Here is a 13,651-nt window from a genome sequence, read left to right as displayed (position 1 = left end):
TACATTATTTTACTCGATCTAAGAAGTTAGCAAGTTCCGTTATATAAGGCAGAGTTCGAGACAACGCTTTACCTAGATATTTATGTGAAAAATATTTCGCAAATGTTACTAAATTGCAATTTAGTTTCTGAACGGTTGCCGTTCTACACATCTATTATATTCTTTGATGAATTGCGCATAACTTTTCCTGTATTTCATCACTATGATAAAGAATTAAAGGGAGTCCTTAAGCTTGCCGTTTGTTTATAACTTGAACAAATGAACAGACATCACATGGCGCAAATGTGCGGTCTGGTTATGGATATAAAGTAACTTAATCTTTGTGGGACAGATTATTTCTTATCTTTAAACTATGTATGAAATGTACATAGTATTATCGTCGCCAATGCATACGGTTATTCGGAGATTTATGTGCTTATAACATATTTGTGTTTTTCAATTCCTTTCCAAAATATGGAACTACCGACGGTTCTACTATCGACTACACTGAGTCACTGGATCATCAAAACAATAAAATTGAGTATCTGCGAATATTTTTAGATAAGATACAATTAATGTTTATCAGTTTACCATAAGGATCGGGAAACAGTGTACTGAAAGATGGCTAAAAATCTAAATTGGTGCGATCATTTGCTCAAGTTATAAAAATGCTTTAAAACAAATTAATTTGTGTGGTCGCTTGCGGTTCATATGATTATTTCGCGTCCATCAACAATTTGATAAGTACATCCGGCCCTAAAAGGTTTACTAAGCCGAACAGATGCACTTTAGTGAAATATGGCAGTGTATCCAAGTTGTTTCCGACATCTAATTTTGCTGTGTACAGTGGTTTTCGTTATTTGCTCGCAACAGTCTATTTCAACAGTTTCTGATGCTGACGTAATCACTACAGTTGGGAGTGTAAAGCCAGTTAGTGAACCAATTACCGGTAAGTAATTGATTATTTGCAAAAATCAGGAACCGGTTTATTTTATTCCTTGTTCCTAAACTTTTCTGGAAATGTAAAATGGAAATATTGCCGCTAAAAACTTGCCAACTATAACGCATAACAAATTTTTTCTCCTTTATTTGGGTGCCGCAGAGTAAAACCGCAAACCCGCAAATAATCACTATGAATATCTACATAAGTTTTTAGAGTGAATATTGAAAGTCTCTCTATATGTATACACATTGTTCATTTTAATACTGCCATCATCTGAAAGCTAAAATACCATTCAATTCTAAAGCGATGAATAATTGATGAGGCTTTTAACATTGTAGACATCAATTTTTTCCCAAATTAAAACAACTTTATTAGAATATTTTTCTTTTAATCTCTAAATAACAACTTTTGAAAATGTTTTTTTTTCTAAAATAGAGTGGAAGAGGCCAACAGAATTGAGAATTTTAAAGATAGTGAGAAATATTGCCAGATTAAAACATTTTACAAAAGAACTAATTCAGTTCAAAACTTATTATCTCGGGCCAGGCAAATATCATTGCCAAAAAAACAGAAAAAAATCTTGATTCCTCAAGTGCTATCAATAATACATGGAATCAATTACTGGGTGTTAAAATTGTTGTGTTCTTGAGGCAAATGTAGACATCGCTTTTGAATTTTTATTCATTTATGCCTTGCATATTATGTTTTATTTACTTATAAGATTTATGGCCATTCATTAACATTAATTAATGATACAACTAAAAGATGATAAATCAAATGTCAATTACTTCTAACATAAAAAAATAAAATGTAAGTAGGTAGGCACAAGTAGCGTGTCCCGCAGCATCCTGATACAGACCATTTTATTAAACCTTATCTAACATATAAGTGAAATTGAAACTTTCATTGTTTTTACGTAGGTCTCATTTAATTGCCTACAATATGGTTTTGTCTATTGTCAGATAGTGTACATAAGTTGTAGATAAGCTGTGCAATGATTGATTTATTACCAAAAGAAGTAGGTACTAAAATAAAATTAGGTAAATCTATATTTTTAAAATTTTAATCTATATTTATCAATGTCTAGATAATACGATTTATTTATCATATTTTTCCAGAAGAAAATATCACAGCAGGTACGTCGTCCACTAATGAGACTACCACTGAAACTGCTATAACTACAACAACCGCAGAAACATGTGGAGGTAAGTACATATCAGTGTTCAATGAAATCGGCAATATACATATATAGATTATGTTTTATCTACTACTGGACATTTATTGGGATTAGTGTAATATCAGTCAAGCATAAATAATTTACAGTGTGTACTAAATATTTAACATGTACCAAAAGTTAAGAAAACACCCTGTTGTGAATTTAATGACTATATGAAGCGTAATTGAAAATTAAGTATAGTTAAAAATAAGTAAGAGCACGGACGATCTCTTTTATCTATTATCAAACCCATTAAAATCCAGAAAATAAATGCAACATAATGAAACAAAAAATGTTCCTCCAAATTGTCGTTGAATAAAATAAAATGTTAATAATTAATTTTTTGAAACTGCTTGAAGGGATTAATTATTTCGGGTCTGGTTAAATAAAAAATAGAATATTCTATTTTGCCTTTAAGAACAAAATAATTAAGTAACCGAGGCAAATATGGAGATATTCTGAGCAATACAGTGTTACTGGCAAAATCTTCAATGAAATTTACGAGGAAAGCAAAATACATTTATTATCTTACCCCAAATTCCTTCCCAAGTTAATTCATAAAATAAATTTAAAAAAATATGTAAAACATTTGATTATGAAAAACTGTGAAATATAATGAATACGATTTTAAACGATATTTTATATAAAAGAAAAAATTTCTGTGTCGATAAATACTTTTAACGATAAAGTGGGTGTTTTGATTGAATTTAATTAAATAAGCTCGCTAAAAACCGCAAGGAAATAGAAAAGTAAACTCAGTTTTAAGCAATTTTCATGTTTCATGTCAAAAAATTTCAATGCTTTTACAACTTGCTTAAAATCGGTATATATTTATAAATCGACTTTCTCAATCTTTTTTAAATTTTATCCCAACTTATCTGCTTTATAAAACCGAATATATCGAAAGTAATAAATACTTTCGAAAATAAATCTGAGTAAATGTCCATAATAGCGCAATGCACAAGCAAGATTTTGTTCATTATGTCTTACTGATCTCAAATGTTTAATAATAATCACCAATTAATCGAGCATTTAAACATATATACTAATTCAAACTCAGATTCAAATTACATATTTTAGATTGATATAAATTAACAAAAACTTTTAAATCATTCATTTGGTATAATGTCTAATATTTTCCTAAAGCAAATTTCATATAATTGTGACTACATTCCTGTATTTTCTTACGTTTTTTTCAGATACAAGCATTATAATTATTTCCGAAACAGCGTTTCCAACAGAAATTCGTTTATCCATTAACATAACCACTACAGACAATGGAACGTTTTGTCCATTTACGCTGTTAGTTAATTGTACCACAATTAATGATTGGTCTTGGATTATTTCAAAAAGCGCAAATTTTGAATTCCGTTTGGAAGAACCGATTTCTACAGTAATTCTTGATCATTTAGCCAAGTTTACCAATTATACATGCGAGTTTCAACAGGCGGGACAACTTTTGTTATTTACAAGTTTCACAACAAGTGAAGATGGTAAGTTTATAACTAACTAATAGCAAATTATAACTCATCTCTATGTAAATTATTCAGTATTTGTTACCGGATGTTGTTCCTATCTTCTTGTTTGTCATAATATTTAATTAGATTCATTTGGATAATTTAATAGTTATTTTATCCAACTTCAACAGGATGTTTTGATTTTAGTGCCATCCACACCTGAAAATGTAACTGTTAGTGCGATTACGCCCACCAGTTTCAATCTTTCGTGGACCGAACCGATTGAAGTGCCAACCGTTCTATTCGGCTATAATATAACAATACAAAGAGGCGATGTTTCTAGCAGCAATCACTTTTGGAGCGATTGTTTCAACGGAACTCAATTATTTGAAATCTACATAAACAGTTCCGCAGAGTCGTTGTCCTATAATTTTCAAAATGCTTCAGCTGATTTTAGTTATGATGTATCGATATCAGCTTGGTCCAGAATTGGAAACGGAAATTCGACAAATATAAATATATCAACAACTAGTTCAGGTAAATTTAGCGAAAAAAGATAGATAGTAGTAGATAATATATAGGAGAGCAACATATTTATCTTTATTAGACGCTCTAAGTTGATTGTCAAAACTTTCTTAATATTTAACTTGAAAGTGCTTTAGTTTTTTCGTAATTTTTTTTCGTAATTCGACCTCAAGGTATTGCTAATCCAAAATTGAACATTTTTTTTGGAAACTTGGGACTATTCTGCAACGTTGAAGTTTATTTATAGTGTGGATATTTTTCGTTTGAAGTTGATCACAAAGGGGACAATTTTTGCTAAATTATTTTCAGTAAACCTTAGGATAGAGACGAATTTGTGCGTAAATATATCCAATTTATGCGGCTTTTTAAGAAAATATATCTACATTTGGTAATATTTCAATGGCAATAAATCATAATTGATTATTTTAAATGAATGTTTCATTGTGTAAGTCGGTTAATCTTCAGTCTATTATAAATTTAATAAATATCTTACAATGTGTAATAATACATAATAAATAAAACAAATGCGAAAGAAAACTCAATGAAACTGCACTTTTATGGTGATTTACTTGACCATAAAACTAAAATATAAATAAAATATGAATACATAATGAGCACCATGTGTGCACCACTTGATAGGAATAAATTGATAATTTTCTGAAAAATATGCATACTTAATTGAAAATTGCACATTTTTTAGAACAAGAAAAAAAGAAAAATAAGACCTGAAACTGTTACTTTTTCCCAATCGCTCGCAATTTTTATTGAAGAAAACTTTATCTCAGTCAAATTTAGGCCTCTGGCAATTAACTTTAGACACTAATAGTGAATTTTATTAAATTATCTGAACACACCTGATGTCTGATAAGATTATTTAATTTAGTATCTCGACATTTATGGTACTACTCACTATGATATTACATTTTTTTTATTTTTTAGCATCTGAATCACCTCAAAATGTTATCAAACATTTTTCTTTCACCAACACGACGCGAAATATAAATATGGATTTATCCTTGTCCTGGGACATGCCATGTAACACCAATGGACCTGTAACGTACTTCGTAATCGAGGCTTCTAGCTCTTATTTATACAATTCCAACATCACGTCCAATAACACTTATTGGACGTTAATCGAGCCTCAAACACCACATAATCTTACAATTCCCAATCTTCTGCCTGCTTCCAGCTATCACATGGCATTGTATGCCACAAATTTATCGAACAGCAGCATTCCAGGAAAAAACGTTAGTTTTCAATTTGAAACTATAGAAAACTGTAAGTAATTAAAACAATAGTTACACTTATTTGTTGCCAACATTCAAGTAGAATTATCTAAAAAAATAATTTTCTGTAAACGGTTTGCACCATGAATTTTTTAATCGAATAATTTTTTTAGGATGGTGTTTTCCGTAAACATAAATAATAAGATTAACATACCTTTTGTTTTTGTAGACCCAAATGCTCCGGAAGTCGGGAAACCGCTAATTAGTGCACGCAATATCACGTTTAATTGGAGTGAGCCTACTAATAATCCAGGAAATATTACTGGTTATAATTTTAACGTTGATAGTGTTGAACTCGGCTGGATTCAGACAGAATCATGCAATCTGGAAAACATGGAATCAAGGAATTTCAAATTACAAGATACCATAATCACAATCGCTGTTGCACCTGGAGCGATCTACAATGTCGCAATTTCGGCAAACACTTCAATGGGTCAAGGAAATTCCACAAATATACGAGTGAATTCCAGCCTGGACCGTAAGTAGCTGCACTGGATCCTGCAATTTTACGATACATTTTATTAGTGTTTCTTAGATTTTACTCTTGTGTCTGGCAAAATACGCACAATATAAAACTCCCATCAATTACACTTTCAGATCATATTAATCAGTTAATATAAAAAAAAATTCAGTCAGGTTTTTTTTTTGATTTATTTATTTAAACATGTTGGAATCTAAAATTAAAGACATATTCAAGAGCAGGTAGAGCTATAGGAAATCCGACAAAAATAAAATTTGGAAGTTTTCTCTACAATATCCCTCAAAGTAGTTTCTATTTCTTAAAAGAGTAAATTAGTCCTATAAAATAACATTTTTACCGGCGAGTTTAATTTTAAACAGTAATAATATGCCACAGAAAAAACTTATTTTTATTGATGATATGAGGTTGATGGAAATAATGTTTTGTAATGATAAATCAGTTTTGTGAGAACCCGACGAAACGCTTCCTTTTTAAGGAAAAATAGTTTAGATATTCAATTTTTCACACCATAATGAAACTTAAATAAATAAAAACATAAAATTAAAAGCAAGCTATGAACGTTTTAGTATGGAGCAACTGAGATTGCCTGAATGTTGATTCAAATATTATTCATTCGACTTGAAGAATGTTATTTGAGACTGGTAAAGTCTGATATGCTATAGAGCAACTCTAAATAAACTTTTTACACATAAATCATCTGATTTTATTCTTCCAATCGCAAGTAAAAAAATGTTTCTCTACACCTCTGTGTAAAATCTTCAAACCGAATATTTCTGTATTTTTTTCATTGGCTAGATTGTTCTCTGGACAGTCTAATCCATTTGTTTTATTCCATTATTTATTCTTGTTTGTGTGTGTGCCACCATTTTCAATCACATTTATTTGTTATAAATATTCTTCTGGCGGAACTTTAATTAATAGTTATTTATTTATTTTATAAAAGTATTTAATGTATAAAATAAAATTTACAAAACTTCAAAATCATAAGTAAAGGTACCGCGGAGTTTATCAGATTTCTCTGGCTCTAGTAAGAAATTGCGTGCGTCTGTTAAGTCCAAATTAATACTACTTGTCTTAGTTTGAAATATTAAAAAATACAATTACTTACATAAACAATGTATAACGTTCGAATCAATTTTTAGAGGTATGCACCAACATTTGTTGTTTAAAATTTACTTCAATTTCAAGCATTTCTCGATGACTAAAAACAGAATAAACATTTTTTTTCAGAAAAATTATAAAATACTTTTGATCTTTTTAGTTCAACAATAATTATTACAAAAATCAGATAGGGAACATTTTCATTAATAGACAATACGCAAGTAACGCAATTCTTACCATATTATTGGTAGTGCTGCATGTAAATGGAAACACTATTTTACTATCTACTAATTAATTCAACATTTTACACCTGATTTTTTCTGTTTTTCAGAACCAGAACTTGGAGATATTACCTATAAAATTGATCCGTATGCCGTAGATGAAGATCTTTACAATGTCGGTGGTGTTATATATTTCACTCCGGGCTGCTTCAATGGCTATTTTGACTCATACATTCTTTCACTTCGTGGGGAAAGAGATGGTTATTTTTATAATAAAACCACCGTTCTAATGGATTACAAAGTGAGCGAATACGATTTTTCACTTAGACCAGAACATATTTATACAGTGGCTGTAACAGTCAAAAATAGGGAGTTTAATGTTACAAAGTGGACAAATTTCAGCTCTCCTGCTGGAGGTGAGTAATAAAGAGTTACTAGGGCGGATGTTTAAACATTGACAAACAAGCATTAATTAATGATTTTAGTTCCGACGTTTAACGAAGAGAGTTTATCAACTATTGAAATTAACACTACAACGACTGAAGCATCTCTGATTTTAAGAAATGAGTATTTTAATAGTAGTTACGGCACTATTAGGTATCTGGCAATCATTATTTCGAGCGAAAATGTAACTGCCGGGAAAACGTATACATGGGGAAATGAGTCTGAGTGGCCAATACCAGGAGCTGAGGCTGATATTTATTATCAGGCTACACCAAAATATTGGCAACCATTTGAAGGTAAGTTTTTTCAAATAAAACAAAGCATTTATTAAAAGTTAGCAGTAAATGAATACACTCAAAATTGGTTCATACACGGACAAAATTCCTTTCCTTTAGCAAAAATTGCATGCATTTCATAATATTAATTTTTTATTGCTGTATCATATTTTTTCAAACCTACTTTGAAGTTCTTTCTCTTATTTACCCAAACAGACAGAACAGCTCATTTTTTTGAAATTCCACGGGTTTAAAGTAAGGCCAAATGTGCAGCAGAATTATCGTTAAAAGACGGATAAGTAACATTTTACGTCGTTTTCAACCATTCCAATAGCGGCAATTCGAACAGCCAATAATAATTTATTATTGGAAATTTTTTTATTTAATATTAGAAGGCGATGTTTATTTCATTCATTCATTTGATGATTTACCGTCGAAAACTATACCAGCGCCGTTTCCTGAATTTTTTCAAAAGCATAAGCAAAAGTTATATAACGAGGCGAATATATTTTTTTACATTGCGATAAACAGCGTTTTTACATTGATTGCATTTTGAATTCCTTAACATATTTGGTTTGCAATTTTAGAAAGAAATATTTTACACAAAAAAGATGATGATGAAAATGTTCCATATCGATATTTATTTTTTATGGTCCACCTTTATTGAATGATGTTCGATCTCAGTCGAAAAACTCGTATCTATACATTTTGTAGAATAATTTGTTCACTTTTTTATGGCGTCCTGCAAAACAAAATCAAATCATTCAATAAGACATAATTAAAGTATAACGAAATAAGACAAAAATGATTCTGTTGCTAGGGGAAAATATTATCTACGGACCACGTTTCAATTAAGTATTGTAGTATTCATAAATTAGTATTAAGGCATCAAAAAATCGAAAAATTCAAGCAAACATTCGTAATATTTCATTTGCAAGTCCATACAATATAACCCAAATCTCCGAAAATATTCTGTTTACAGCAATAAAAAGTGGAACAGTCGACATTAAAGCAAATTTAAGTTATGCCACGTGAATTTGAAAAATGTCGCATAAAAGGACATTTTCTGCAGTTTGTCTTTAGCATTAAATATTTTGCAATTTCGCAAATTTATTGACCAGAGTAATACATGTTCACTAACCTCAGAACATCGTTTATATGTCTGACGAATAAAAATATTAATTTTATTATTTAAAAAAATATATTATTTATTACTTTATAAAAACAAGTCGTTATTACAGACACAAGATTCCAAACTGTTACATCTGCAGTGTTTTCAACTTGTACTGGGTGTGAAACTAAGCTTTGCGCGTTTTTCAGATCATAAATATTAATTTCCTCAGGATTTTAATTTTAATTCCGATTTTTTACTCCTGTTTTCCTAAAAATGTGTTTTTCATTGCAAAATATGTGTAACTTTTGGCTTTCTGAAATGTTTTAGATTCCGATTCCGTCGTTTATGTAATAGGAACAGACGAAAATTGCGAAGAACAAACCCAATTTTGTAATGCTCCTCTTGTTGCTGATAAAACCTATTATGTGTTTGTTAGAGTGTTTAACTCTAATTTCTACAGAAACACGATGCCGATAATAATTGTCACAGATGCCCTCAGTAAGCTTGGCCTAATTTTGGGTATTATTGCTGGCTTTCTTGCTGCCTCTATTGCTGGATTTATTGGTTTTATCTTATGGAGAAGGGGTATTATTAAGTATGTACTTTATGTGTGGATTTGATGATCATATCAAGCATTTTCCATTATTCATCAAATTCACGATCAACAAATATCTGAAAACAACTATACTAAATATTATGACCAAATATAAAATTATTCATTTTGTTCCACATGAGCAGATAAAACGGATAACGCGGTTTACATAGTGTGAAGGTACATTTTAGAACTAATTTATTGTTTTAGCAATACAAATAAAAGGATTGTTGAAGATTCTAGTCAGGAAACCGAATCTGAAATATCGATACGCAATAGCGACCGCGACCCTCTTATGTAAGCTCACAAATTATTTCTTGTACGTACTAACAATAACAATAAAACTAAAAGTTGCATGATTTAACAATAACTACTTAACTCTTTTTTTGAAGTAATTATACAGGGTGTTACAGAATTCGAGTGGTGAAAGCGAAATTGAGCTGGTCGCTCGCACTTTAAGAGTTGTAACATGAAAACATATTTTATCTACATATAAAAACTTTTGCCATAATACCTATTCTATTATTTCGTTATGCCGGAACTGCTTTTTAAATAAACTATTGGTTTAGTTTCTTACACAAAAAATTTATTGCAGGAAAACTTTATATATCTTAATATTTATAATATCGTTATTCTTTCTATAAATCACTTAAAAGGTAACTTTTGCATGTTCTATTTTACTCTGTGTGCTCAGAAACCACACAAAAGCCGAAATAATACATATAAACCACACACCTCTATTCAGCTTCATTAAATCTTTGCCTAAAAGAGTACCAACTTGATGCTGGCTTTTGTCACTTTAATTCAGTACATCCTGTAGAATAAGACCAAATAAAAACTTGGTAACCTCAACTTCGGCTTGCTTAAATGTTTACAGGCTTAGCATGGCCCCGTCTCTCCTCATCCATATTTAGAATGCATCTCATATTTCCTGTAAGTTAAACTAATATATATTTTAATTGTATTAAGTATGTATAGGTTTCACATAAACTACTTACGCTCAAACCAGACAAAAAGCGAGGTAACAATTTATCTCTTAATAATTATATACAATGTGGCCAAAAATACGCTTCTTTTATAGTTCCTTAACTAGTATTCTAGAGTTCAACATTTTAATTGAAACGTGCATGCTGACTTAGTAGTTTTTTTTTAAATCTACATAGAATTTTCCTATTTTATCGATCTTCAACATGAATCAATTTAAGCTATCCAGATAAAATTAAATACAAAACATTTCTTCGAAACAAAAATGATGATATAAAAATTGGTTTCCATTCAAAATCTGAATAAGCTATTAGGACTCTATAGATTCGCTATAAATAACTCCGGATCCTTCACTTGTGTAATGCATGGAAAATATGTAACTTTTGTAGATCGTTTTTTAAGTCGGAAAATTCCAACTCAGCAACGGAAATTCCTAAATCAAAATTCATCGAATACGTGAACTATTTGGAACGCAATCCGGACGTTCTAAACAAACAATGGCAAGATTTGGAAATTAAAAGCCTGGAAGCGTATGGGGAATTGAAGAATCATTTCGCCTTACTACCAGAAAACAAGCGAAAAAATAGATACGTAAATATACTTCCGTGTAAGTAGATTTAATTCAGATTTTACTGCGATGACAAAGAATTTTGAAAACATTATTTCATTTCATTCTAGTCGATCATAGTCGAGTGAAAATCAATATAGATGAAGATGACGAAATATGTTCCGATTACATAAATGCTTCTTATATAAAGGTTTGGATGCGTTTGAAAGAGAATTTATATTTTTTATAACAAATGCTCTTTTGCTCTTCTAGGGATTTTCAAAAAAAAATCAATATATTGCAACCCAAGGTCCTTTGCCTCATACAGTCAGAGACTTTTGGAAAATGATCTTTCAGGAGAACGTTAGTATGATTGTAATGGTTTCTAGATTCATCGAAAATAGGAAGGTAAAATAATGTTTTTTTTATTTTTCTCACTGTTCAATGTCTCATCGAAATTAATCGGAAATAAAAAATGACAAGGGCTTACAAGTCTATACAGGGTAGCCCGAAGGAGATGCTACAAAATTCGGTTACAGGTTTTTGGGGAATAATTTGCCCTCTTTAGGTAGTAACAGTTTGACTTCTTTACTTTTAAAGCTTATTTTTTAACCTTAACCTTTTAGCTTTAACTCTTATGTTTAGTTTTGTTTAATCTTTGAAAAGAAGAAAATCGACATTTTGATGCATTTATTTTCGGACACACTATATGTACCTATAGATAATTGGCGCATTGTTCCATTGGTGAATTGTGCTCAACGAATCAAATTAATATTTTGTTTCAGGAAAAATGTTACAAATATTTCCCAAACAACCACGAAACAATGTTTATTGGTGACGATTTAGAAGTTCGATGTTGTACGGAACTGTATTTCGAAATATATTATGTTAGAACTCTCCAAATACGAAAGGCAAGGAAATTATCAATATAAAACAATTACAATCAAACTTGTATAAATAGTTAATTTTTTCAGGACTTGAAACAACTAACTGTAACTCATATGCAATTCATGGAATGGCCAGATTTTGATGTCCCTGATGGGACAAGTAATTTGTTACTTTTCTGCCATCAAATGAGAAGTCGCTGGGCGAATGAAGGGGGACTGGCAGTAGTTCATTGCAGGTATAAAACTAATTATACAAAAAATTATTCGCACGTTACTAACAATATATCTACGCTGTTTCAACAATTTTTTCATATTGTTTGTCTGATGTGGAAAAAATGTGTTGGATCAGTTAATCATTATGCCACTGCTGGACATAAGCTTCCTCCGCGGGAATTTCGCTATCAAATACATTTTTCAATGCCGTTTGCGGCCCAACCTAAACCGATTCTTCTTTGTATCTCTCGTGTCGGGTTGTCTCTACTGATTTTTAATTCGTGACCAAGGTATCGATATTGTGTAACTGCATCTATGATATTGTTTTCCAGTCTGTTTTATTATTCCACCGATGACTAAGTTTATCATTACATTTGTTTTACTTTGGTTTATCTGTAATCCCACTTCTTTGGCTTCTTGTTCATGTTGATTATCATTGCTTCGGCTTTATGTAGGTCATCGGCAATGAGGACAATATCGTCGGGGAATCGAAGGTTACTGAGCATTTTTCCGTCGATATTTACTTCTGTCTTTAATTTTTAAGCCAGTTTTTAAAGGCGTATTTAAAAACTGCCGTGAAGAGCTTTGGTGACATTGTGTCCCCTTGTCTTACGCCTCTCTTCAATGGGAACTTATTGTTTTTTTTCGTGGAGTTGTACACTTAATATAACTGCAAAAAAGGGAGCTTATAAGAAAATAAGCGTATACTAATTAATAAAAAACCACGAAAAGTAAACATTTTTAGCATTGATTTTTTAGTGCTGGAGTCGGAAGAACTGGGACAATTATTGCAACCGATATTCTGACTCAAGGTCTCGCAACTGAAAAAAGTTTAGATGTTTTCAATACAGTATTAGAATTAAGAAAAAGTAGGAAAAGCATGGTTCAGTCTGAGGTAAGTTTATATATTAACTGACACATTCTCCAAAATATGCACTCGAAAGTGATGTTTTGATCACACATTAATTTTTCTAATTTTCAGAAACAGTACATGTATATTTATCAATTAATAAAAAGCCTTTTAGAAGATCCTATAACTGAAGGTAAGTGATCATTTCTCATCATAATTTGAACAAACCTGAAACAAATAACATATTTAGACAATAATTTCCACTCTTATTTTAGATGACGACGATTCAAATCATCTATATGCTAATATAACAGTGCCAAGCAACCATAGCATCGCTATAGCCGAAAGCCCTTTATAAGGTATTTTTAAACTCAAACTATGAGCCCAAAGTGTGATTATTGATGAAACTGTACATATTCAAAATGCAAATAGGTATCGATGTTGTAAATTATTCGCAGTTAAATTATAATTTAAGTATATTAAGATGAAAAATATAAAATAGAACATTTCTAAGACAATCCTTGATTTTACACCAA

At 30.7% G+C, this 13,651-nt stretch overlaps 1 protein-coding gene across 2 annotated transcripts; it reads left to right on the top strand.

The window, feature by feature from the left end:
* The first annotated feature begins 358 nt into the window (after positions 1–358).
* LOC109535464 (phosphatidylinositol phosphatase PTPRQ) lies at positions 359–13,623 on the top strand. 2 transcript variants are annotated; one of them, XM_048666920.1, is made up of 18 exons: positions 359–928; positions 2,041–2,127; positions 3,338–3,631; positions 3,803–4,132; positions 5,060–5,398; positions 5,576–5,884; positions 7,320–7,625; positions 7,695–7,949; positions 9,370–9,637; positions 9,845–9,931; positions 11,008–11,225; positions 11,297–11,376; positions 11,439–11,573; positions 11,951–12,076; positions 12,140–12,288; positions 13,025–13,160; positions 13,248–13,308; positions 13,391–13,623. In XM_048666920.1, the coding sequence occupies exons 1-18, from the start codon at positions 778–780 to the stop codon at positions 13,471–13,473; spliced, it is 3,414 nt and encodes a 1,137-aa protein (XP_048522877.1). In that variant the 5' UTR covers positions 359–777; the 3' UTR covers positions 13,474–13,623. The 2 variants fall into 2 exon arrangements, with proteins under 2 accessions (XP_048522877.1, XP_048522882.1); XM_048666925.1 differs by lacking the exon at positions 9,845–9,931.
* Positions 13,624–13,651: the final 28 nt, after the last annotated feature.

This window comes from Dendroctonus ponderosae, unplaced genomic scaffold, assembly GCF_020466585.1.
Source record: "Dendroctonus ponderosae isolate FM_Combo_2020 unplaced genomic scaffold, Dpon_F_20191213v2 Dpon_F_20191213_1, whole genome shotgun sequence".
NCBI lineage: Eukaryota > Metazoa > Arthropoda > Insecta > Coleoptera > Curculionidae > Dendroctonus > Dendroctonus ponderosae.
This window is presented reverse-complemented; position numbering and strand designations above follow the sequence as displayed.